Source organism: Lutjanus erythropterus, chromosome 20 (genome assembly GCF_056507025.1).
Source record: "Lutjanus erythropterus isolate fLutEry1 chromosome 20, fLutEry1.hap2, whole genome shotgun sequence".
Taxonomy (NCBI): Eukaryota; Metazoa; Chordata; class Actinopteri; order Lutjaniformes; family Lutjanidae; genus Lutjanus; species Lutjanus erythropterus.
In genome coordinates, this window is record NC_139336.1 from 7418916 (window position 1) to 7446087 (window position 27172).

The window sequence follows — 27172 nt, forward strand, 5'->3', positions numbered from 1 at the left end:
GTCTGGTCTGATAAAGGTGCTACACAACACCTGTAAGAGCTGGACAAGTAGAAAAACTGGCCCTAGTTTAAACCCAATCATCGTTTTCACATGTCTGTTAGCTAAGAAAGAATTCACCTACTCACGGCAGCCATATTGGTATGAAACAACACAGGTGTTACCAATGATAATAATTAAGGTCCCTGTCCATTTAGTGCAGCAGTCTCTCCAGTGAGGCAGCATACACTATAGCAGCACCCTGACTGTTTGACCTGAACGAAACGGAACCTTAATTAATATTAGTGACGCTTGTGTTTAACATTATTTAACGTTACAATGGCTGCTGTGAAAAAGGTGCCTTTTTATCTGTCTGTTAGCCCATTAGCTAGTTCTGTTAACGGGTGGCCTGACTGAGCAGCTTTAATAGGGACATTGTATTCCCTTCTGCTTAATCCCCCCACAAGGTTCTCCTTAATTCTCTGCTTTCACATTGTAGTGTGACTTTCGAGCTGCACGTGTCAATGCTACGTTACCTGTACCTACAAACTTTCAACTTTATGTTATTTTTTACAATAAGTTCTAGCTTGGAACATATTGTTAATGGTATTTACTGTTTGTTCTGTATCTTGTCTTTCGGAGCATTTTGGTAATCACCTCAGTGTCTAACCGTTAGCAACGTTAGCTAGCTAGCTTCAATTCATGGAGGAAATATTCTTTGTACCCCATTTCTCCCAGCTGTCTGTCTGTCTGTTGGTGATTGTTGAAACATTGGAAAGACAAGCCAGGACATTTTTGGTGAGGGTTTGTTTGTTTGTTTGTTTGTTTGTTTGTTTTTTGAGATGACAATGCTAGTGAGCTTGCTAAAATTGCTAAACTGATTGACACTGAGGTAATTCTTAAAATGCTCAAAAACACTACAAAACTACTGGTAAATAATGTATAATGTACCAAGCTAATTATGAGAAGTCATGAAACTAAGGTAAAAATGAAAAATGTCAGAGATGAAGTTTGTAAATGAGGGTAACATAACTATATTGTTGACAGGAAATAAACAGACATGAAGCTCTTAAAATGGACACTTCACACTACACTGTGCACATAGAGACCAGATCCATGATTTATTGCATCCAGTAGTGACCTTGCAGATTGCAAACACCTTGTCCCACTCTTCCCTTCTGTGTAGGAACTTCTCGAGCCAGCATTTGGTTTGACCATTCTGGACTACTGGAGAAACATATGAGTGCAATATGGTGGACACTGTGGAGGAGGACCCGCATCCTCTGAAGATATAAAGAGCTCATTTTGAGGTAACAAAAATGCAATTCTTATTTTCATGTGATTATACACAAATGAAAACATACTTAAGAATATTATGTTCCACTGGGAACACCTGTGTTTGAAAAAAACATGAATAGTTTCAGGAATTATTTAGATAGAATGAGGTTACTATGCCCTTCTTTATTTTTAAATAATTTCTTTTCGTTGACATTTTATGTCATTTAATGTGGAGAACACTGGGTATGCCAATATGTTCACAGTTACGCTTGATGAAAGGACTGGGCCTATATTGTGAGCTCATACAGAAAAAATGCACTTTTGGACATTACCCCTGGTGCTGTTAATTACATCATTACTGTTGTTTTTCTTTTAGTGCAATGCATGATGGGATATAGTGCTTGAATAGTGACCACTGTACACTGCTTTTCATGGTATGTTGTGGGAGTTCACTATATAGGGTATAATAATTCTCACTATACATTCAGACAGCACTCCAAAATGGTAAACTTATCATGTAGTGGACTGAGTAGTGAGTAGTGACACTAGAATGTTGTTAATGTTATTAGTAACACATGATCTTTTCCATATATTACACATCAAAATGTAAAAAAGAAAAAACAGGCCTATGGATGTCTTGGTTCTGTCACCTTGTTTTGTAGGCTACACAAACACATGTGATACACATGTTCCTCTCCAGACGTGAAATTAAAGTGAATATAGATAAATGAGCGTGACAACCTTTGGCTGAACAAAAGAGTCGCAGCTTAGAAAAAGCTGGATATAGGAATCTGAGAAAATCTATAGCCTTCCATTTCCGTGAGCTGTCCAGATGTTTGCGATCTTGAATACTTCACGCTTCATGTTTGGGGTTACTTTAAAGACAGACAGACACACCCTGCCAAATATGCCAAACGTCAGTAATACCACATTCACACGTATGTTCTCCTTTCATTTCATGAGTGATCAATGTTTCTTTTCGTCACCCTTATGTGGTCATAGTTTCACCTTAAATTTCACACTGGAACACACCTCAATTCATAACAGAAAACATCGTGAGAAAAAGTTCATGTAGGAAACAGGAAAGTTCACATATTACAGCATGTGTATCATACTTATTTATGAACCTAATGGCAATTTTAGTTTGGTTCTGGGAAAATCATAGATGATCAGGGATTCAGATCATTTCTGATTTTGATGAGGTGCTCTTGAACTTATTAATGTCTTATCATAATCACAACATATGCTAATGAGGTAATTAATTATGGAAATTAATGCAGCAGTTACTGAATACTGATCCATTCACATGTCTGTCTTCATCTAACACACATCTTAATTTGTATTTTAAAGCAAACAGCTTCAATAAAATCAGATATTTCAAATTAAAATGCAAATGAATGCAGATTGCCCCTTTTTTTTTGTTTTGCCCTCTGCTCTTTTGTGTAAAAAATCACACAGCCTTTTAATTCCAGGCCTGTTGTTCTGTTTGTTAGGCTGACATGTATGATAGGAGATATAGTAACAGACCATGAGTGATATAGAGTGTCCAGGGTGGAGTGTGAAGCAGGGAGGTGGCGGTGTTCCCGTGGCTCCTGGCACAATATTCCGGTCACGTTTCGGTGTCACTTAAGGCCTGGTAGAGCAGCTCAACAGGGCACGCGTGTGTCTACACATTATTGAGCCCCCTGTAACATTTTCTCACCTAAGTCACATGCGCACTTCCGCCGGAGCAGCCGTTACCGTGACAACAATATATGACGAAGGATTGTGATGGTGGTGATGTGGAGTAGTAACCATGGCATCCAATCTGTTATTGCTATCTTTGCAGCCACACAGCTCTGATCCCACACAGGCAGCCCGCACGATTAAATCCAGCCTGTGAACCTCTGGGTGAATGTGGAGGTGTGTGTGACACATTTTTAAAGTCCCGAGCCAATCAAAAAGCTACAAAATGCAGAAATAGGTCATCATCAGTGTGCGTGTGAGGTAACATTATCACTCTGCTGCTGGCGTTAACTCATGTCACACAGCCTATATTCCGTGCTTCTGGTCCGATTCACTGCTGTTCTATTTCCAGAGAAGACATCAATACTTTGTGGCCCAGTCTGCATACATGGATGAAGGTATACTGTACGTGTTCTGTCCTTAGTTATACAGCACGCACTGAGCACAGACCGAACCCATTACTGGAATTAACGCACATTAATGTTTTATCACGGCCCATTACAGCTATCTCTTACCACACAGAAAAGCCATGGCTTCAAGTCAAACCTGCCTAGGGCCTGTGTTTGCAGACGCTTTTTAACAGGATGGTGTTAATACCTAAGTAAAACTTTATTGTTGTTATTTACCTTCATTTATCGAGGAAAGTTTCACTGAGGGTAGGGCTTTATTTTTTCCAGTAACACCCTGTCCACACTCACTCAGTTACATGCATTCACACTGCCCAGTACAGCCATTATTCTTATCTCATGGTCACTGAGTGTGTCACTTGTGGTCTCAGTTAGGGGTTAAAAGGCTTTGCTCATGGACACCTCAGTGGTGGTAATGAAAGAGGGGCAAGTGCTTCTCTTTAACTTTACCCCCTGATTTCTCCTGCTGGTCAAGAATATTAAACTGTCTGGTCACAAGCCTCCTTCTCTAACCTTTAGGACACTACCGACTTACCGACTAGTTTCTCAATCAGCTCGTATAATCATCAATTAATTATGAGCTAATCATCCATGTGAATTTGTAAAGGTTAATCGGCATTTATTGATAAATTCTTTTGTAAATCAATATTAAAATATTAGAGCTAATCGAAAACAAACCAAAAAAAAGTGTAGACATTCATGATCCCCTCAGGATGAATGACACTGATTTTGGCAATACTCTGACTTTTACTCTAACGTCTCAATGAGGTTAACGTTTTTGGCTTTTAATGAAACGTCTTGATAACTATCTGGTGGATTATTGTGAAATTTGGTACAGATGTTCATACCCTGACATTCCATCTTGTGCCACTTTCAGGTACCTACAATTAATTAAATTAATGCCACTTCTGTAAACCTAATCTGTATCTTGTGTTTTGTGCTAATTAGCTACTTTTAGCACACACTAAAGGAAGATGGTGAACATGGTAAACATTGTACTTAACATCAGCATGTTAACATTGTCATTGCTAGCATGTTAGCATGCTGACATTAGCACTTAGCTCAGAGCACAGCTCAACCTAAGTACAATAAGAAAATAAACAAACAATGGCGTCCGGAGAAGTGTTTATGATCCCGGCTGTCTTGTTCGCTTCTAACATCATTCCTCTTTGCTTCGCTGTTTTTACAGTCGTGCAGTGGAGAGCAATCTGTGCTCCTATTGGTCAACATCATGAAACAGATCATTAAGGAAGCTGTCATACATGAGAGGGCAAAAAAAAATCACAGGTTAAAACCATCAATTGGTGCATCTGATCTCTTGTCTCACAGTTTCATAGATATGTTACATATTTTTCATGTATATTCAAATAATGATCTATTATTTAATGTGGAGAACACTGGGTTGCCATAGCAAATTACTTATAAGTGATCATTAGCCTATGAACTGTTACTGATGCTTCCAGCAGATGGAGTAAAAGCACACTAGCTGAGACAGGTTTGTTCTGCAAAAACAGACTTCTATCCATGTTTCCCTTAACAGAGAAATCAAGCACATGTTTTCATTGCATATCTTACAATATGAGCTATTCTGTGTTGTTTGTTCAGAGTTGTTGGGGTGAGGCGGTGGTCTGGGACGATCCCAGTGGATGGGTGGATGACCACAGGGATATAACCTGCTGAACCCTCTGGCAGCAAATCACATACTGAAGAAAACACGTCATAACTGTATCATGATGCAAACACAATAACTTCTGCGTGCACCGCACATGACACATTCTGGCTCCCTTCAGTTATTTATTGAAGCTGTTGTCTACGCAAATGCAGACAACCAGGAAATCAAACAGATGAGGGATGTAAATAAAAAACAGTTGAAAACTAAAACTGTCTTGGAACAGAATAAAATGCAGAAATCCCTGGGCACAATTGGACGCTGGCAAAAAGATTATTTCCACTCTACTCACTGTTCACTGTTCATTTTATAGTGTTTCACTTGAAAATGATCCTTTTCTCTCAAAAATCAGCTGGGAATGATTCAGATCATCAGTATTTCCTGAAGAAAGGACACTTACGACTACACTCAGGCTTTCTGGAGATTATCAGGGGAGAATCAACCTCCCCACCTCATGAAACCTCATTAAAACACTGACATCCAAAGACAGAGGTTCAACCATGTACTGTACAACACAACAGCAGAGAGGGAGGAAAAAGTCAGAGGGAGAGAAAGACGGTCTGACAGATGGATCACAAATGTGGATGAGAGTTCTGCCTCATAAAAAATCACAGCAAAAGCCAGTCTCTCCTATACAGCACACATGCCACATTCTTTCCTTCTCTACCTCTTCAGTCCGGCCCCTTTAGCAATGACGCTGGAGCGAAGGTGTCCAGAACTCATCAAAAAGTCACATTTATAGCACTAGAGATGGACGTAATGAGGGAGTCAGTCCTGTCCCTAAATTTGAGTCACATTATTAAAAACTCATTAGTCTTTCAGGATCTTGTCTTTGTCGTGCCACATGGTTCCTTCAAATTTAAACGAAACAAGTGGAAACTGCTTGGAAATGTCTGCAGACTTTCGCTAGGTGCACATGTAGGATAAAAGCAGCATTGCCAAATGTGCTTATTCACAAATACAGAAATCCTGCAAGCTGTTCAAGCCTGAAGCCAGGGCAAATATTTTAGATGGCTGCAAAATGTTTTTACTCTCTGCAGGTTTGTAAAACACAGTTTAGATTATCTGTGTATTCGGGCCTCTCCTTAAACACTGACTCACCACCATATATCACTTCCAGATAGGATCGTCCATGTTTTCAATAAGTTCTAGTACCACATACACAAAATATTTCGATAACATACACTACACACATATGTGCTACCACACCAACGCCATATTTATTAACACGTTGCTATAGCAGTCTCCACTCTGTGGGAAAGGCTTTCCACAATATTTTGGAACCTAGCTGCAGGGATTTGTTCCCAGTTGGTGCTCCAGTTCCTTCTAAACGTGCTGGATGGGGTTGAGATCAGGGCTTTGTGCAGGCTGGCTGGGAGAACCACCAACTGACGGAGGTGGTTTTGTGCACGGGGGCATTGTCACACTGAAAGAGGAAAGGGCTGAAAGCAAACTATTGTCTAAAATGTTACTGTGCACTGTAGCAGTAAGATTTCTAAAATAAGGAAAAAGTACAGATATTTTGTCCAGATATTTTTTGCTATCCTGTTCCAGAGCACTTCAATGGTTAAGTTTAGGCACCTAAAACCTCTTGGTTACGGTTAAGAAAATATTGCGGTCCTTGTTAAAAGAAGCCATTAAGTGTTGGTAGGAGACCAGTTTGTGTAAGTATATCACATTTAGGGCTGGGTATCAGTACTTGATACTTCTAAGGCAGGGGTCAACATCTCTGCACCCAAAAGCTTGATTTTCTGTCTGGAGTCTCCTCCTAGAGTTTTCTTTTTTTGGATGAGGCTTATAGCTAACCAAGGGAGACTCAAGACTAACCACCAGCAGAATTTAGAGGAAAAGGTGCAAAGCCACTGAAGTAAGCTATGATGCATATTTTAGTTGCATTTTAGTTGCAATATCTGATTGCGATTATATTTGACTGATATAGCAAATTGTGATGTGATTTGCGATATTCGAGGGATCATGTGTAGAATTTAATGGCGATAAAGTGTTCTAGCTTCTGGGTTTACTTCCTGGTTATACAGCCCACTGAATATGCGGCCCCACTTTACACTGTGATGAAAGATTTTTAAATAGGTTTTTTCGGTGAAGTTTCTCACTCCATGGATTAAAAATTCTTATTAGAAATAGTCATAACTGACCTTGTTTGCAGTTCGAGGTGTCCCGTCAACAGTTTTATAGATGTTTCTTTAATAATTGTGGCCTATGGGGGAAAATGCTTTTTGGGCCAGTGGGACAGTTTTTTTTTGCCATACAGCGATTGGCCACTGGAAAATATTGGCATCCTAGTGCCTAGTTTTATTATAAGTCTATGATTTGGTCCCACAAGCAGGATAAAACTGGGTGGGGAGTCGAATGAACAGCATTGACCATAGTTAAAATTAAAATTTATTACTCTTCTAAAACATTTTATACTGACAGTAGCAGAGTTTCTATTACCTTGTTTTATATGCACTTCAAAATATCACATTACAAGGCAAAATTTGAAAAAAAAAATACTCAATTTTGCAAAGAAATTTTTGCGCTTGCTTGAGGTGTTTTTTGTTTTGTTTTTTTGTCTTCTTTTTTTTCTTTTGGGAATTTAATTGGAGATGGAAACACCTTTGACCAAACAAGTCCTGTGCTGTGAACACTGAGGCTGTCTGACTGAATAGCTGTTTAAAGTGCTGGAGCAAATGATCGTGCTGTTGTTTTACTCTGGAGGACACCTTCTTCACCCCTTAAATACTCTCCTTTCTTTCCATAACCACTGTCAAGTTTAACTTTATTCTCTACTTCTCACTTCTTTTCCCCCCACAGCCATCCTTTCTCTCCCTCTTTCCCCAATCCTCTCTTTCCCCCTCTTTGCCTTGATCCCTCTCTGGCTTCCCACCAGCTCATCATTCACCTTGTTTCTCCTCCTCTTCCCTCTCTCCCTCTCAAAACTCTCTCCTCCTACTCCTTGCCCTGTTCTCCAGACACACACACTTCCTGACGGAGAGTCTGCAGTGTGCTGCCAGTCTGTGAGCTGGAGAGACACTCAGACGACACACACAAGAGAAATCTTCAAACACAAACTTTGCTTTTTGCAACTTTTTGTATTTTTTTTTTTTTTACAACTGTGGATGTGAACATAAGACCTACTTTTGCTCTTCTTATTTCACCTGAGGGTTGACTTTACTTCACCAAAAAGCTGCGATGCTTCCACTCTACCTCTTGACTTTTGCTGGTGAGTATGTTCTTAACGGTCCTGCCAGTGTTGCTGCATGAGGGCATGTTTCTGTTGATGCCAGTTGCTATGATTCATACTTACCATTCCCCCTCTCGTCTCCCTTTTTCTCTCCATGTGCTCAAAGCCACCATCCAAGCCCACAACCAGCTGCTGCCAGGCTCCTGCAGCTTTGAGTCCAACACCTGCGGATACACGTCAGACGCAGACTTTACGAGCTGGACTCTGCACAAAGATGGTACTGGGACAGAGCATCTTCAGTCCTCTAATTTTTTTAAAACACTTTCAGTTTGGAGGCTTGTACTTAGTTTAGACTTTGTTGTGGCTCCTTTAGTAGTAGTTGCAGGTTTAGCTGGGATGTTTTGGTGCTGCCGCTGAAGCACTCTGGTGAAAAGAAATCCATCTGGTCTGCATTGATTCCAGCATCTACAAACATCTGGAGCGAGTGAAAGAACAGATTTAGGCATTCTCGCTGGGTTGGTACTGCAGCTGATAAAGATGAGTGCTGTATTCACCCTTTTCTAAGTTCTTTCAGCCTCTATTTCTGTAACATGATCAAAGCCAGCACATGAATGCAAATCAAGTCATTTGTAGCTACATGATTTAATAACTGTGATTACCTCGTGACACAACTCTTGCCAACAGCTGTATCTGTACAGAGATTTCATAATGAAAATGCATTTTTGGAGATCAAACTCCATGCACAAAATCTTGAGGGTCTGGCCGGAGACAGATGTCTCATGTTGCACTAGCAGCAGGATCCTGTCACGTTAATTGTGACATGAAGTCAGGCCTGCTTTCAAGAGGTGGAGGTCATGTTTATATTACAAAACACTCTCCCAGAGCTGTGACTTGATTTGAGCCACACAGAAACTATCCTTAAATTTAATGATTTTTTAAATAACACACCTAAATCTGGCGGGTCTGATTTGAATGAATGATGCACCATAATTAGTCCAAGTACTGGTCAGATTCCAGATGCCAGCACTGGCCCAATGCTAGACCGAGGGCTACTAAATGGACTTGTTTTTCTGCATAGATTGGCTCACATCCATATATCCAAATCCTAGGAGGCAGCCATCTTTGGGCAAGAGCACCTTTGGCTCTCTAGTGTGCTGATTTATCAATAAACTTAAACATCTCTAAACTAACACCAAAATCATAACTAGCTTTAACCTTCAACCTACTGGTGTAGTGGTAACTGTAAAGCTGTGTTAGTGCTGGAGAAATGTGCTCCACACATGATCATTCTGCCATAGAGAAAAAACGGTCTGGCTTGTTTGTGTTTCTTCAAAACAAGTCACCATCGTCATGCAGCAATGTTGCCCCTGCAAAATGATGTCAGGGTGAGCTTGTTTGGGTGGAACATTTGCTTGTGAGGAGGTGAGCCTTGGTATTAAAATGGCTAAATTTCCACAAAAGAAAACAGCTGCTAGCCTAGCAGGCTGTTTATGTTCTTATGTCCGGTTAGGGTTTGGTAACCTGACATGCCATCTGGGAAGCTGTCCTTAAAAGCTGTTTTGAAAATGGCATGCATTTTCAGAAAACACTTGGTAGGTGATTGGATGAAGCATCTGTCTATCACGCCTCATATGGGCTAACTTCAGCCAATCAGATCAGATCTTTGCTCTTCTTTCAATTAGTAAATACTTTCCAGCTTCAGATAACACAGTATCTACACTAACCTCTTCAGGAGCTGCCATTGTTTGCTTGAGATGAGTCGGTTCCATGGATGCTTCTTGTTGTCGTCACACCTAACACCACGCCCGTAGCTGACAGTAGTCACCTCCTAGGATGCTGATTGGCTGCACCACATATGGTGCAGACACAAATGCATAATTTGAAGCCTGGCAAGATGGATTCCTGTGTAATTGAGTGTTTTCGCTAATCCAGCCACTTCACAAGTTAAAGGGTTAGGGTAACTTGCCATTTTCAGCATGTAGCTTGCTAACTCAGAGGCTGTTTCCCATAGCGACTGGGATTTTTAAAGTGGTAACACACAGATAATGGAAGGGCAGGGAATGCCATCACTGAAAAAAAGGGTCGTGCACTGGAACTATTTCCTGTCAAACAACAGCTACAGTGACTCTCTAGAGATGTGCCATCAAAGTGAGGTTGAGGAGAGAAATTACAGGAATGCCACATTGAAGTGGCGGGCATAACTCTTCCTAAAAGCACAAAGTGATTGCTTACGTAAAGATTAAACAAACAAGATACAATCCATTAATTCTTGAGACTTGGAAGTGTTGATGTCTTTGGGTAGAGCCAGGCTAGCTGATTCCAGTCTCTACATTAAACTAGGCTAACAACATCCTGATGTTAGCTCTGTAATCCACAAACACCATTATACCAAGTGGCAAAGTGGTTACTAAAAGAAAAAGACCTATTTTAATTTATTGCCTGTTATTTCGATGAATATCTCTGTCATCTGCATCCATTTGATTAGTGAGTCAGACTTCCTCCAAGCATGCCAGTGCCCAGTAGCTGCTGTATCTGCAGCCAGGAAAAAGTCCTTATTGAGACTTTATTTCCCACCATGGTTCTTGCTCGTACTTCTCTGGAAATTGCTCTGCTGTTGCAGCCTGTCAGTCTTCCCTCTGGGATACATCAACCCCTTTCTCTTTTTCTGTTTCCATTCCTTGTTGCTTTTGCCGACAGCTTGCTAAAAAGGTCAGTGTAGTTGGCGCGTTAATGGCGTGCTCAGTTCTTGCTCATTTGCTCTCATCTGTCAGCCCTCCTCTCTTCCATTTCTGTGGTCTGTGGTCTGCACCAATCAGGATGTAAGAGAGGTGAAGTCATGTTAAATGTATAAAGCACTTTTTATGTACTTTCTTTTTTCTGAATCCAAAGAAGGAACTGACACTCATTAAATTAAGACAGCACGTCGGTTTGAGCGTGTGCCAAGGTTGTGATTAATTGATTAAGTATGAATTCAATGTGTAAAACATTTGCAAACAATTGCAGTTTATAGGGGAAAAAAGGAAGAAAAACATCTTGAATTGAAGGTGAAATGAGCTCATCCCAAGTGTGTGTGTGTGTGTGTGTGTGTGTGCGTGTGTGTGTGTGTGTGTTTGGATACATGTGTTTGTCAAGATATAGGTGCCCCGGGGCAGCAGGGCAATCCACACGGACAAATAATAAATGACAGACCAGTGAGGGGAGCTCAGAGGCCCCTGGAGCAGAAAAGAAGCTAAAAGTCACTGTTATGGTGGCAGCTGAGGTGGATTTCTTGTTGGACCAAGTCAGAGGGTCTTGATTTTCCAGTTATTAGCATGTTTCTTCCCTACTGTTCTACCCAGTAGGGTAAAGACGGATATTTCACAACAGAGCCTCATACCTTACCTCATCCAGAGTCCAGGGTAACAGAAGATCACTGCACAGATGTGAACCTTGCCTGTAAAGAATTAATGATCAACAGTCAAATCATTTGGTGTTTTTAGCAACACAGCTGGTGGGGCTCTTAGCAAATTTGTTTTTCAGTCCATGGTTTTCATACTGGGGCCCAGGGACCAACAGGGATCCCTGAGTGGGTTATAGGGGGATGGAATATTTTAACTTTTATCACTTTTTCAGCAACAATGGAAGAAATATGGTTGGCTGTTTTGATTGACAATTAACATCAGGTTTTGGACAGTGCCAACAAAATATTAGCCTACAATTCATCACATGACAATTCAGAAAGAACAAAATATTGTCCTTCAAATCACACAGGTTTTTTTTTTTTTTTGACGGCAATAATATTTACAATTTTTTCCCCTAAATCCCATGTACCTTTTTCTTTCAGGACGCTTTGTCGCAGTGGATGCAGTCACGACCGATGACCAGGATGGCGAGATAAGTGGAGATGCAGAGCCACAGAGCGAGATCACAGGGGTCCTGCTGAGCCCGGCTCTGGAGCAGGGCGAGTGGAGCTGTCTGAGGCTGGTCTACCAGATCATCGGGTCGGGAAGCCTGGAGGTCCTGCAGCGCACGGAGGGAAAGAGCTTCGACAGGCCGCTGTGGAGCAGCCAGACGCCCTCTGACAGCTGGGTCATCTCAAGCATGGACTTGGAGAACAACACTGAGCCCTACAGGGTAAAACTCTCTCAGTCTTGATATATCATAGGCAAATAAGGATGTAAACTCACTAAATTGTTGGAATCATTCAAAACACACCTAACAAACACAATGTAAAACAAATAAGCAGTTATGCACCACTATAACTTCAGTTTTGTACATGAATGAGGATTTTGACCACTATGTTGAAAATAAATGTTATTAAATGTTATTATAATAAAGTTAAAATGTTCTGAAATTACAGTAAGAAATTCAAGAAAAATCATAATTTTATGAGTAACAAAATTGTAAAGGAAGATGATCAACATCCAGGTGTTCTTAACTAACAATGCTGACCATGAGGTGTAAATAGGCATTGTGGCTATTTACACCCACATGGCAGAAGCAAACCATGATCCTTTTCTTAATCTGATAAAGAAGCTTTGTTTTCTAAACCTAACCAATCATGACTGAAAACTGACAATACAATTAAAAGAAAATAAAAACTGAAAATAAGTAAGTCTAAACATTAAAAGTGAACCATGACTTCTAGTTCATACCAAACTCAAATCTCAGAATTTCTAGAATAAAGACTTAAGCTAATATCATTTTCAAAAAATATATGCAAAATAATAAGAATACAGCCATAATTTCACAAGAAATGCTTCTAAATTTCAGTGATCTCCAAAGTAGAGACAATAATTTCTTTACCAGAAAACGTCTCCCAGAGGGAAACAAGTTCCAAAGAAAGTTCAACTGAAAAACAAATTCTCCTGTTGGCACATAAGCAACATAACTGTGGTGTTCTCTGCAGAAGAAAATAAAAAGTCGTCTTTTTTTTTTTTTAACTAATCTGCAATTTTGTCCAATCTCTGCAGCTTTTCCACAAATTTGACCAATTCCACCAATCATAGCCGTCCCCCATGCAAATGTCATACAGGTACATCTCAATGAACAAACTTCAACATTTTATAGGCCTATTTACTATTTTTTTGTTCTTTTATTTCACTACAAATACTGAAAATAACTCAAGGCTTGTCATTGTTATGGTCTATTATCAGTTCTCTATTTATTTAATGTTGAGCTCCAAAAAGATCTGGCTTCTTTGTGGAGCGTGCCCGCTTTATTTAGTAAAGCATATTTTGTATTTTTTGTAATCCTGAGGCTTTTTGGTAAAGTTACTTAGAACACTTGGAACAGAATGAAGTTTTATTCTTGCCCCGGTAAGTTGCCTTTGATCATTTGTGAATCATACAAAAAAATCAAAACCTTTTTTGCTATATTCTCTTGCTCCGTTGATTTCATTGCAAAAAATGCCTTAAAACTTTGCATCATGCATCGCAATTTTTTAGAAAAGCTGACGTGAAATCAGGGATTTTAGGCTGCAGCAATCCCCGCTAAAAAACTTGCCAAATCATAGAGGGGCTGACTAATTTACTGTTTATTCACTACTTTTTGAAAGTAATCAAAGATTACAAGTTCCGTGTCGCAGCAGTGAGTTCTTATAAGTGCTGATTTTCCCTCCCTCTTCAGTTAAAAACACAGGGGAGGTGCAGAAAACATTTCTCATCCTGCTGTTGAGAGGAAGAGACATATGTAGGTTGACATAACACATGCAGGCCCAAATTGAGGCCAGTACGAATTGTGTGGAGAGAAACAGAGCTGTATACACCCACACACATTATATAAACACTGTGCGAAAAGTACGGGACGTGTTTATGTTATATGTAGAGGCAGAGCTGACTCTGACAGGGTTATGACCTACGTGATTGTAAGTCGGGTCTGTGCCATGATGGGCCCCTCAGCACATAAACATCTGTCAATGCAGACCAAGGAGGAAAAATTAATATGTCAGAGGATTAAACACAACACCGACAGATAAAATGTTCTGCTATTTACTGTCAGCGAACACAAATCTGCCAATATATTCTCATGGCCATATCTTCCTACAAAAGTGACGATTCGATTTTCCAAAATTCTGACAGTTATGAAAACAGCCCGTTCTCACTCCCAACCTGTCAAATATAGCAGCTTGGTTGGGGCCCCTGTGCCTCAAACTACGACACTTTGGGTACCCCTCTAGCATCACTTCTGGAGGCGCCCCATTAGTCTTATATCTTACTGGGCCGTCAGTGTCAGGTAGCGTAGTGTAAAGAGTGAGAAAGTCCACGTATGGAGGAGGTGGCGTGGATGGATGGGTCAAACAAACACAGGACTTTTATCCAAGAAGCCGGGGTTTATGTTTCATGTGAAGGGCAAAGGTCAACGTTGACTCTTTTGTAAGATATTGCATAAGTTATTTAACTTACATGTGTTACATACATGAACTTAAATAAGCAACAGACGTATTCCTTAACCTACCCAAGCCTTTCTTTTTAAAATCTACCTGGACATTTTCTCAGGAGCTGGTGGAGACCAAACTAGATCTAACAGGAATGAATATTAGACGTACGTTCATCAGGTGGACACAAGCGTGTCTTGTGACATTGAAGCTATTTGCCAACACTGTCTTGTGTTTCTTTCCGTAATCTAAATTTTAGAGGAATTATAAATGTATGTGGGGAAAAGACAGTGGCACCAAAAATTACAGTATTTTAGAGCTCGCCTGAAATTTCTTGCTTTCTGGGGAGCTCGTGTCTTTCCTCCCTGAAACTTTCCCATATTTCCAACCCTGGTTTGCACAGTTTTTAACACAAAACATGCTCTTTTTAAGACCAAAATCATGACATTTATTCATCTAAATAAGCACAATTTACCCCCGCTGCCCACACACACTCGCATGTCCAAGCAGTGACCTCATGTTTTAACATTTTTCCTCTCTGTGTGTCTTTTCTTTCTCTGTAAGTAATTTTAAAGCAAACCTGCTGCTCACCAGAGTTTTGGGAGTAAATTAGATTCCCATGCAATCATGCGTGCACTCTCTCTGACCCTCCGTGCATTCACTCACCTGCTATGATGTCATGCCTGTGTCACTCCATATGTGTGTTTCTGAACATGTGTTGCTGATTAGGTTGTCATCGAAGGTAAACCTGGACAGAGCGCTGGGAGCAGCGTGGCCATCTTTGAGATCCACATAAACCCCGGATACTGCCTGGGTCAGTTATTTCACACATACATCACTCACACTTCTTTCTTCAAACACAAAGAAGAAAAATAAGTCACATACGCACATTTGGACTCACACACGGACACACATGAACACAGTTAACGCTTTATCAAGTTAAAAGCCTTTTGCGCCCACACCCATAATCTGTTCTGGTCTGTTGGCTGATGGTTTTTAATTTTTCTGTGTCCAGAGTGTGATTTCGAGGACTCTCATCTGTGTGGATACAGTAACCAGTGGAACGCCAACGTGAACTGGTATGTGGGGGGAGGAGTCCAGCTCCTTCACAACAACATACCGAATGACCACACGTACAACAACAAGACAGGTGAGTGTTATTCATACAAAGGTTTGTTTATCCTGCAGATTTTCATTTTGGACAATAAGAGCAAGTTAATTTTTTTTTATCATTCTGTAGCTTCCCAGTGGTGTTACTGTGTATTCAAATCTATACAATCAAATTTTGGTCGAAGGTTGTATGTTTTAGCATCAAACTGCATTTTTTCTTAAGCCTGTTTAAAATTGTTTTTGAACGTGCTGATCATGTTTCTACTGATAAACCCCCTAGGTTTAGGGAGGGGATGTCACCACTTTTTTTCTAACAGCTAAGTGAGAGTTTCTGTTTGGAAAAGCTGGAAAAGAACAAAAATAGAGTCACCCTTTAAGAAAAACTCTTTATTTCTTCATTTTTCTACAACCAGGGATTCATTTTGCATAGTTCTAGCCATAATTTCTATTAGTTATGTTAACATTTACTCTACAACTTAAAAGATAAGCCTGGTGTAACTATATTTTTTGTATTTTTTGTATAAATACCATGATATATACCACAATACATTAGTTTATCTCTCAATGCTTCTCTACCTTCTGACTAAGCCAAATCCTACTTACTACAGATGTATATCTGTGAAAAACACATCACAAATATATGGTATCATTTGTAAAATATAGGCTCCTTAATTTCCTAAAACAGCTGTGGGTTTTAGCAAACATCACTCCTATTTGCTGGGGACTATTTTCAGTGGTGGATTAATACACATTTGATACTCTAATGTGGTGGTTTTCAAACTCTTTATTCCATAGGGACACCAAAGAGCAAGCTAGAATCTCAAGGCACACCTGTATTCATATCTGTGCAAAATAGCCTCAATAACCAACCTAACCAACAAAGGAAATGAGTACCAGCCAATCAGATGCAGAGTTCCTAGAGTGCAGGTGGGAAACAAATAAGTTGTCAATCAATCAGGGACTTTGATGTGTCACACTCTAATAATTCCCACAACTCTGAGAATGGCCAAAACTTGTGCTTACTTTGATGGAAACTTTTATAAGGTTTCTTCTGTAGGGTATAGGTTTTCTGTGTGTACAATGCACTGGTACAGTAAATTAAAAATTAATTCGCAACATTCGTATGTTGTAATAATAATGTATGATTGTCACAAAATCCCAGTGCACACCTGGGTTTGCCTCACGACACACCAGTGTGTTTGGGAAACCCTGCTCTGAGTATTTACAGCAGCAGGATGGTGTATGTATGATTTTAGTTTTTTAGACTGAGATTACCAAGCCACCAAACTGTAGTAGTTGTTAGGATGTCAGACCTCATTTAATAGAGACATCTCAACATTGAAAATTCTAAGCTTCCCCTGAGAGAACAATTTCTAGCTTCCCCTGTTTCAGCTTAAACAGCATTTCACTGAATATAATAAACATGCAATTAGGACCTGCTTCAGACTGAATGTAGTTATTTAAATGTTGTTGAAACACTGCTTATAACCTTTAACCAAATTGCATCAGGGTCATTGAGGCTGCATGTCACAACCCGACTCCTTCTCAGGTCACTTGATGTACGTGGACTCCGTCTACGCCAAGACTTTTAAAGAAGTGGCCAAGTTGGTGTCTCCCATGACGACGGTGCCAATGTCTGGCTGCCTGACTTTTCAGTACCAGCGAAGCGAGGAGAGAGGGAATCTGTTCTCTGTGTACACCAGGGACCAACTGGGTCAGTACCAGGAGCTGTGGAGGGCGGGGCCGGAGAACCAGAGTGACTGGAGCAGGACGCTTGGGGAGTGGATGCCTGTGCAGGTGGACCTGAAGGCACCGTACTCTGTACAGGTCAGTATGGACCAGCGTTCGTGTCAGCTTTTATGTGCAGAGCATTTTAAAGCTGTATGCAATGACAGATGTTACAGCAAGACAAAGCAACATCTGTGTGCTTAGCTAAAAGCAGTTCCACCCTGTTCTGTTCTGACTCGACGTTCTACCACTTGACTTCTTCCTAAAGATATAAGGGCCCTTCTGGGTTTATATTCTCCCAGGAGATCAGAAATGTATTTTGGCCCAAGATTGCTGAGTGATTTATGAACTAGTAGCTCCACTTTATTAAGTAAGTGGAAGCCAGGGTAAAGATGTAAGAACAGTAGTAATGTGTTCAGTTCTCTTGGTTCTTAAAGCTTGCAGCAGCGTTTTGAATGAGCAGAAGTCATCTAACAGTCTTTTTGGAAAGACAAGGGAATAAATAAAAATACAAGAATAAAAAATTATTATTATTATTGTTGATGAAATAACCGATAAACAAAACACATCAGACATCAAATAAATGTATGTAGTAAAATGTATTTACCCAAGAAATATAAATAATAAAGTCAAAACTAGAAAGAAGGTTTCACAAAAGTGGAAATTCCACTGTGAGACTTGTTTTTGACCTTGTGGGCAGTAAGGTAGATCTGCTGGATGACCTGTGAAGGGGTTTTAGTGGGCAGGTTTGTGAGACTTGAAAGGTTCTTTGTTTTCTTCCATCTCTCTGAAAGATGCTCTTTGCTCTTCATCTTGTTTTAAAAATGTGCAGGAGCTTTTTCGGCCTCTGAATCTACCAAGTTCGGCTTGTGCAAAACGATAGAAGAACTGTCAGTGCTTGTGCCTCAAAATTTTACCGACGTTGTGCATACATTTTTATGTCTCTGTGATGGTACACATCTGTGTGCGCACAATAGAATGCATAAGACGGGCTGTCTCGTTTTGTCTGTCTGCCTCTCCAGGTGGTCTTTGAAGTGGCCTTTAACAGTCCAAGAGGCGGACGCGTTGCAGTTGATGACATTTCCTTTTCTCCAGAATTCTGCAGCACAGACACTGGTGAGCTGCCGCCACAGTCACTTGCTGTTAAAACTTAACAGGCTCATGTACTGTCCTCCTTACAACAGACATATTTACTGCATGATATAATGTTTTCTGGGTGACCATCCTCAACATCCAAAAGGACTGATGGATTTAGAAGCCCATAAAAGCTGCAATAACCCTGAGATCTTTGACAGATCAAAAAACTTGTCCTGAGGGTGGAACCAAAGTTTGCACCATGGTGTCAGCCCTAAAACCAGAGACACACAAGTGCCATGCTGATTCGGTATGTTTGTCCCACAGAGCCGCCATTTGACCCCTCCATTGCCAACTGTGACTTTGAGTCAGGTTATTGCCGCTATACCCAGGACCAGCTCACGGGGTCATCGTGGAGGAGAGTATCTGTGAAGCCCAACATATTTAGGAACGGAGATCACACCACAGGGGCAGGTGAGCAACTGGAAATGGATTTCAGTTCATTTTAAACCTGCATTAAATGGGAACTTCATGAGTTTTACACATCAAAGTCTGTTTACAGGTCTTGTGGAGTTGGACTGCATAATGTGAGAAAAGTTGTTTAGAGGCTTTTGTGGCTCTGGAGGGAACTGTAAAGATTAGATAAGATATCCCCTTATTAGAGGTCTGATAAACTGACTCCAGTGATGTCGCTTGAGAACGCATCGGTTGGAGTGGAGAACTACAAGTTTGGAAAGGAAACAAAATCTGGATGTGTGGAGTTAGAGATAAGTGATCTTACCAGACCTCTGAAGCACAGTTCTCAACTCTACTTAACACTCAAAGCTACATTAGCTGTTACTAGCATAACTGACCAAAATCTGTAAGTAAGTGAATCAAGTTGAGTTGCACTGTAGGTAGTGCAGATATCAGGAAGAATTATGTGTGGAATAAAAAAGATATCGTTGTGTCTACTGTCTCTGTTGTAGTCCATCATGAGACAGATAATTTCACAGGAGTACAACGCTAAATTGGTAGACTACTTTTTCAGTCAATCTTTGTTGTCAGTGTATTACCAAATCCGCTTTTTCACCTTTTTACCTTGATGTCAGACAGCTTTTACTGGCAGTTAGCCGCTATTATATAAGCCAAATATCGCTGTCCCTCACTCAACTAAACGTCTTTGGTAAAAACAGCAATTTTACCTCACAGAATATGATAGTTGCTGGTCTTCTGCTGCCTTGATTTGTTAGGCTGTTTGTGTTATAGAGTGACTTTAGTGAATCCAAACTGACATTTTAAACCACAGAAACTACAAAATAATACAAACAAACTAACATAATAAAGCAGCGGTAGACCAGCTACTCCAAATTCTGAGAGGTAAAATTACTGATTTTTCCAGTGGAGTCTGGTTGGTTTGCATTATTTGGCTTATTTCACAGCAGTTTCCTGTTGGAAAAGTCTGATGACAAAGTAAAGCAGTAAAAATATTCAAAATATAGTGTACAACTAAACTGATATTTTTTACGTAGATAAAACACACGTTGCTGCTGACCCTGTCCACTGCAGTGCATTGCTTATCTTCCTACACCTGTATTCCTGCTGCTTCTCCAAACTGAGGGCACCACATCTACTACGGGTAATACAGTGACTTTGGATACGTGCCCCACCTCACCTCAAAAAATCTGAGCTATTTCTTTAACACTGAATCAAATGATAGAGGGGACGGTTATAGAGCCATGATCATGGTAAATTATTTGATGATTCTGCAGTTCATAAAGCTTTTTTGCCTCTTTTATCTTTTTTTTTTTTGGTTGTATGGCACTTTATACTCAGCAAATATGTTCTAAAAACACACTAAACATCACCTGCCTAGCATCAAACATCAGATGGACAAAGATAGGGTAGCTAGCTGGTGAACATATTAAAGCATTTTGCAGTTAAAGAGGACAATATTTACCCAAGGAGGTCGTGGATATCAAACAGAGCTGAAAATTGGACTTAAATCTATCAGGTGGTTACACAACTCCAACTGGATGATAATGTTGCTCCGTGTCTGCTGGATATGTACATTTTTTGCTAACATGTTAGCCATTACAGCTGTAAGCCAGCGATTTGGCTGTGGCCGTCTATCTGTTGGCTAGCTTTTTCTGAGTCCTCATGGAAAAAACCTGTTGAAAACTTTTGACATATGATCCATGCCAGGTGTGAGTAGTGATGGGAACATCCATGGCATGTAGATTCAGAGGAAAAGAGAATTCGCAAGAAAATAAAGGCTGTCTTCTCCTTCCAGGGTCTTTCCTGTTGGCTCACTCCCGGCTGGGCCCTCGCTCAGGCTACGTTACCCACCTGGTCAGTCCAACTCTAGCCGGGAACATGAAGTACTGCCTGAGATTCTACTTCTCTCTGAGGGGTGAGCATCACCCAGAGGCTCTCCGTCTGTGTCTTGGTGTTTGTGCCTAAGTGCGAATTGTGCTGTGATTTATTTTACTGACTCACCAACCAGAAATAACTCTGGCAACTGCAGGTTTCAACCAGACGGACCGAGCTCTCACTGTGTATCTGCAGCAGCAGCAGAGCGGCAGCCAGGAGAAGATCTGGACTCAGGGAGAGAAATCCAGAGGAATCTGGATCGCGACAGACGTCACCTTCCAGACAACACAGCCTGCCAAGGTCAGAGGAGAGGAAGCATCAGTCTGAAACATCACATCAGTGTGAATAATAGTGGAGAAGCAGAAGACATGTGAAAGTTATCAGTATCAGAAATACTGTACTGATCCCTGGGGGGAAGTTGGGATAAATATACAAAAAGGAAAGAAGGAAGATGGAAGAATAGAGGAAGGGGGCCAAAGAATTATTGAATTATGGAGGGAAGGAAGGAAGGAGTAAAGGAATAAATAAACACACAAATTAATAAAAGAAATAAATGAAGAGAGGAACAAAGGGAGAAAACATATAAATAGTCACATGAATGCATATGTTTATTAATAAAAAGAAAGGAAGAGTAGGAGAAATAAAGAACTACCTGAAGAAAAGACAGACGGAAGAAAAGGACAAACAAAAACATGATAAAGCAGCTCTGTGAGGCTGTACTTATATTTAGCTAAATGCTAACATTGTATATATTAGCATGTTTGCAGTTTAGCACGCGCTAGTATGCTAACATTATCTAATTAGCACTAAAAACTAGCATTAAAACCTGAATAGCTATGCTAACATAAGTTAGTTAAATAGATATTTGGTAACACTTTATTTGAAGGGATGTGCATTAGAGGCTGGCCTTTTTTCAGGAAGTTCACGGGACACAGGAATTCCCATGGGATGGGAGTCGGTTTCACTATTAGTCATGGTACTAGCGCTTTAATCATGTCTGAAAACTTGAGCCTGTCGAGGCCCGATCCTAACAAAACTTGCCTGATCCTCATTAGCATATTTCAGCCTGAACCCAAATGCAGCCCAACATTTTTCTTAATGAGCAATGAGTAGGAGTTTTTAGTGACCGGGACAATACATGCAGGGAATTTGAATTTGCAACGACTAAACTGGGGAGAATCGGGCACAGATCTCAAGCTCTACCTTTGATGGGACAGAAAAAAGTCAATGTGAGCAGGAATCACAATAACAATATCTGTTTTTTTAATATAAAACGTGTATTGACAACTGTGGATTGACAGGAACAGGAATTAACATTAGCTAAACAGACCAGTCAATGGCCACACAGACCAGCTGTCAACTTATTATATAGCAATTATAGCAACTATATCGGAATACATTTTTTTAAGTAACTCTCCCAATCCTGGCATTAAGTCATGGTTATGACTGTGTAATATCAGTCCTTTGTACAACACGTCAAATAAAATGTTACCAAATATTTCATTCAGCACCGAAGTGGTGAACCAACCGACCAGCACTGCAGCTACACCAGTGGCCTGGCTAATAAAAAGGAAGTGAGCTACTTCAGAAGAAACTTAAGCTAATTTAGGAACCATTTGGGGAACAAACAAGCAAATAAAAACTTAAACAAAGGCATGAATCAGTGGAAAAAAATGATGGAAGGAAGCAGAAAATGAAACAAATGCAGGATGGAAACTGATTAGCTGAACAGATGAAATAACTAATAAAGAGATTAATCAGTAGTAATTTGATAAAAAGCTTCACTTTCTGTTCTGATCTTCTTTTCTTCACTCATCAGCTGCTGTTAGAGGACACAGTGTCATCCTCGTGTTCTGTGTGATGAGAATTCATTTATGTGGATGCCAGGAGGTCCAGAAGCCTTCCCCACGCGAGGCCTTTGTTCCTCGCTTCACATATTGAACCTCTTTAATAAAAAAAACACTTAGCATCTGACTGATGATTTTGTTTGTTCCTCGCCAGGGATTTCCAAATCTCACACAAACAAAAGTAAAAACTGAGCAACAACCACAACAGAGTGTTTGTGGTTTTGGTTCTTTTCAGGGCTGATCTGTGAATGATTAATGTTCGTAAGAAAGAACCAAGTCCTCTGGGACGGTGAAGCGGACGACTATGCCTCTGCTCACACTTCTCGTCTTTGCTGCCCAGGTGGTTTTCGTCAGCACCTGCAAGAGCTTCTGGGACTGCGGCTCTGTGGCTTTGGACGACATCAGCATGAGCCTCGGAGACTGTGAGCTGACAGCAGGTAAAAACTTAAGTGTTGCCAACAACCGGGGCAATTGCTGCTCCAATAACCATCTTCTAAATTTGTTGTTTTTATAAAACAAACTGTTTGAAACAATTAATTTTAAAATGCATAAAATAATGATGATGGCCATGATTTGTAGAGAATAAGTAAATCCAATCTGGGAATCAAGGCTGGATTGTTAAATGGACACCTGGGTCCCATGACTGCCAAAACTTCGAAGTAAATCCTACTGCATGTGGCGGGGTCAACTGGGGCCCAAAAGTAAAGGGGACCATGGTATAAAGGAAGATCTACAACAAAGCATTCAAGGGCCAGTCCAAACCTCTTTGTGGTGAACAAATGAACTTATTCAAACTTGTGTGAAATCAGCCCAGCCTGATGTTTCCAGCCAGTCTGGGTATTCAAACAACCAACCAACCGTTTCCAGGTTACAGTGTTTATTTGTACGTTTATGAGCAAAGAGGATTCTGTCTTGGTCATGGAACAGCAGACCAGCTCATTACCCTGGCAGGGTAGCTGGGATGGTCATGGAAGTTTGACCATCCAGTTTATATGTGTTTTGTGGACTTGGAGAAGGCTTATGACCATGTCTCCTGGGTAATAATGTTGAGGGTACTATGGGAGTATGGGGTATTGGGGACGATGCTGCAAGCCATCTGGTTACTGTGTAACCAAAGTGAGAGCTGTGTCTGTATTCTCAGCGAAGTCAAACATGTTCTCAGTGGGTGCTGGCCTCCACCAGGTCTGTCCATTGTCTCTGATGGTTTTTGTGATATTCATAAGCAGGATCTCAAGGCACAAGGGGTGAAGAGACTATCCGGTTTGAGAGGCGGCCTTTGTTTTTTACAGATGATGGATTTTTTTGGCTTTTTGTGTGTGTCATATGGCCAGGGAACGCCTCTGGATCCCCCAGGAGCAGCTGAAAAGCACTGATGGGGCCACCGCAACCCGACCCCGGATAAGCTGATTAAAATGGATGGATGTCACAATAAAGTCTTACCTAATGTAATTGACTCTCCTGTTGCAGGTTCCATGTTGTCGCCTCTACCAGGACACTGTGACTTTGAGGCCGGTTTGTGCGGTTACACGCAGGACAAGAAGAGTGATGATGCTGACTGGGAGTGGAGGAGAGGACCCACCCCGACCTCGTACACCGGGCCAAGAGGAGACCACACCACGGGGCTCGGTGAGGATCTCCCATTTCACCTCTGCTCCACAAAAACCCTGCTTACATGTTTTAAAAACACACAGTACATAGGCAAGCTCATTAAGTCAGTTTCACAGCTGTGATGAGACAAACCTGGTGATTTTGATTGACAGGATACTACCTGTACATGGAGGCGTCGCCCCTGCGGCCTGGTCAGAGCGTCCGGCTGCTGTCCCGCCCTCTGAGGGGCTCCAGGGGGCCTCAGTGTCTGCGCTTCTACTACCACATGTACGGCTCAGGCACGGGCCAGCTCAGCATTCACCTCAACAAGGATGGAGAGGATGTGTTGCTGTGGCAACGGAGCGGCGAGCAGAGCATTGCCTGGCTGAGGGCCACAGTGGAGTACCAGTCTGACAGCCAGCACCAGGCAAGGGTGCAACAAAATGTCTTCTAATGTTTTAGATTTACAGCCTGTTCACAGAAAGACAATCATGACAGCTGGGTTTTTTAAACAATAACTTGTGTAGGGCTGCTAATTATTTTCAGTATAAATTACTCTATTATTGTGTTTGGTCTACAAAATGTCAGAAAATTGTGAAAAGTTTCTGTCAACAGTCCAAAAAAAAAAAAACCTCAAAGATATTCGATTCACATTTACATCAACCAAAGTAATAAAGCAGCAAAAATCTTCACATTTAAGAAGCTGGAAACAGAGAGTGTTCAATATTCTTGTCTGATTAATGACATTATTGATTGATTATCAAAATTTGTTTTATCTATCAAATATCTAATTCTATTCCATAATCTCAAAGAAAAATCCTAAAACCAAAATACGTAAAAATATGTACTTTAAGTACATTTACTCAAGTACCACACTTAAGTGCAGTTTTGAGGTACTTGTGCTACCTTATGCTGCCACTCCACTACATTTTGAAGGGAAATATTGTACTTTATAATCCACTACATTTATCTGAAGGATCAAGACATTAAATCATATGATAATATTATAAAATATAAAACATTTTAAAGATGTAAGCAGTAGTTGGGCCCACTTGTCACATTTTAGGTCTAAAGAGATTACAGAAAAATCAAAAATATAATATAATTTTATGTTGTTTTTTCCTCTTTCCTCTCGACTTAACTGGCTAACTGTATGAAAAGTAAGTAGCACCACTTCAAGTAGCTACAACAGTAAAATCACAGATATAAAATACTATATCTATGAGTAAAATGCTGCTTACACATGCATCAGTATTAACAATTTAATAATGTCACAAAGTAATCATCATAATAGTCACTGGGGCTTTTTTTCTGCAGAACAAGTTCTTTTGTTTCAGTACTTTAAAGGGAAAATTCTGCACTTGTCATGTGGATGTTCAGTCAGTGTCGATGATAAATGTTGTCACTTCAACCCATAACTTCTTTAGTGTGTGCTATATCTCTGACTTCACCTGCTTGCAGAGCCATTCCAGTAGTGCCTACATGTACCAGGATGCATTGCACACAAGCATCTAATAGCCACGCCCATGTTGCTGTGTATTACCACCCCAGCATGAAGCTGTTACCTTGTTGGCCAAAACATAACAGCCAGCATTGCCATCATTTCCCGAGACTAGAAACACAACCTGAAATAGTCTGTAGCTCTTAACACAAACGACATCACTGTGACATCACTGAATGTAGGAAGAAGATCAGATTTTGTAGCAGGAGAAGTCAGCTTTACTGACTGGACATCCACAAAAAAAGTGCTGAATTTTTCCTTTAAGCATTTTTTGCTGATAACACTTATATACTTTTATTTAAGTAGGAATTTAAAAGCAGGGCTTTAATGTGCGATGGCATATTTCTTAAATTGTTTTTATAGGTAGATTTACTTACATAAAGGATCTGAGTACTTCTTCCGCCGCTGCCTGTCACTCACAGTGAAAAGATGATCAAGAAGATGTTTTCTTTGTGTCACTGTTCCAGATTGTGTTTGAAGCAACCAGGGGTTCATCAGTAAGGAGTGACATCGCCATTGATGACATTATCTTGGAAGGTGGACCTTGTCCAGGTAAACAGTCTGTTCAGGATATAAATACGTTCAGCAAAAGATTAAATATCCAAGAGAAAAGAAAAAAAACTGCACAGGCAACATGGTGATTTCTCTGTGATTCCCCTGCAGAATCGGAGATCATGGCCACAGTCGGAACGTCCAATGAGATCGAGTAGAGGGCGAGCAGAGAGCAGCTGTGTAGGATGCATGAACCCTGTTATTATTTTTTTTGCACATTACTGACTCCTACATGTCACTCTGAACTTGTCGGGGTGTTGGTTAAAGAGGGAACAATTTCACATAGTTCTGTTTTCATGGAGCAACACATATCAGTTGTATCATAGTTGGCACCTCTCTCTGCACAGTAGCAACAGAGAGTGTTTAACTGTGTTCTTCTTCACATTTATATGCATTAGATTAATGCTCATTGCTCAAATAAAGCAGGAAGGTTATTCAACATTATTTTCTTTCTTCTTTTCTGAGCTGCATGCAGCACTTGATGTTACTGTCACTTAGTGGGAAAAAAGCTTAGCATGATCTGCCAATAAATGCCATTTAGAAAGGATAAACTGATGTAATCTTTTTTGGTATTATTACTGAAACTCAACACAAATATGAAAACATTCCAATAACATTCCAAATAACTATAATGATAATAATAATTATTAGAACAAATAAAGGAAAATAAGATGGTTGTAACTCACCACAGTAGGATCCAGTTATTGTCTCCAGGTATTTTTAGGCCTACTGAGTGGGAAGTGAGAACTACAATTCTCATGTGTTACAGTTGTGCCTGAGAAAGTAAAGATAAATTATTCTGAGTGCAGGCAGACACAGAATGGAAAAGA

At 40.4% G+C, this 27172-nt stretch overlaps 1 protein-coding gene across 1 annotated transcript; it reads left to right on the forward strand.

Annotated features, from left to right (window-relative positions):
* The first annotated feature begins 8229 nt into the window (after positions 1-8229).
* On the forward strand, positions 8230-26893 carry LOC146308128 (MAM domain-containing protein 2-like). The gene is made up of 15 exons (XM_084746357.1): positions 8230-8275; positions 8403-8513; positions 12060-12349; positions 15321-15405; positions 15607-15741; positions 17251-17528; positions 18452-18545; positions 18831-18977; positions 20776-20895; positions 21010-21155; positions 23043-23139; positions 24170-24328; positions 24463-24716; positions 26258-26342; positions 26454-26893. Exons 1-15 carry the CDS (start codon positions 8245-8247, stop codon positions 26498-26500), a joined length of 2079 nt encoding a protein of 692 aa, XP_084602483.1. The 5' UTR covers positions 8230-8244; the 3' UTR covers positions 26501-26893.
* Positions 26894-27172: the final 279 nt, after the last annotated feature.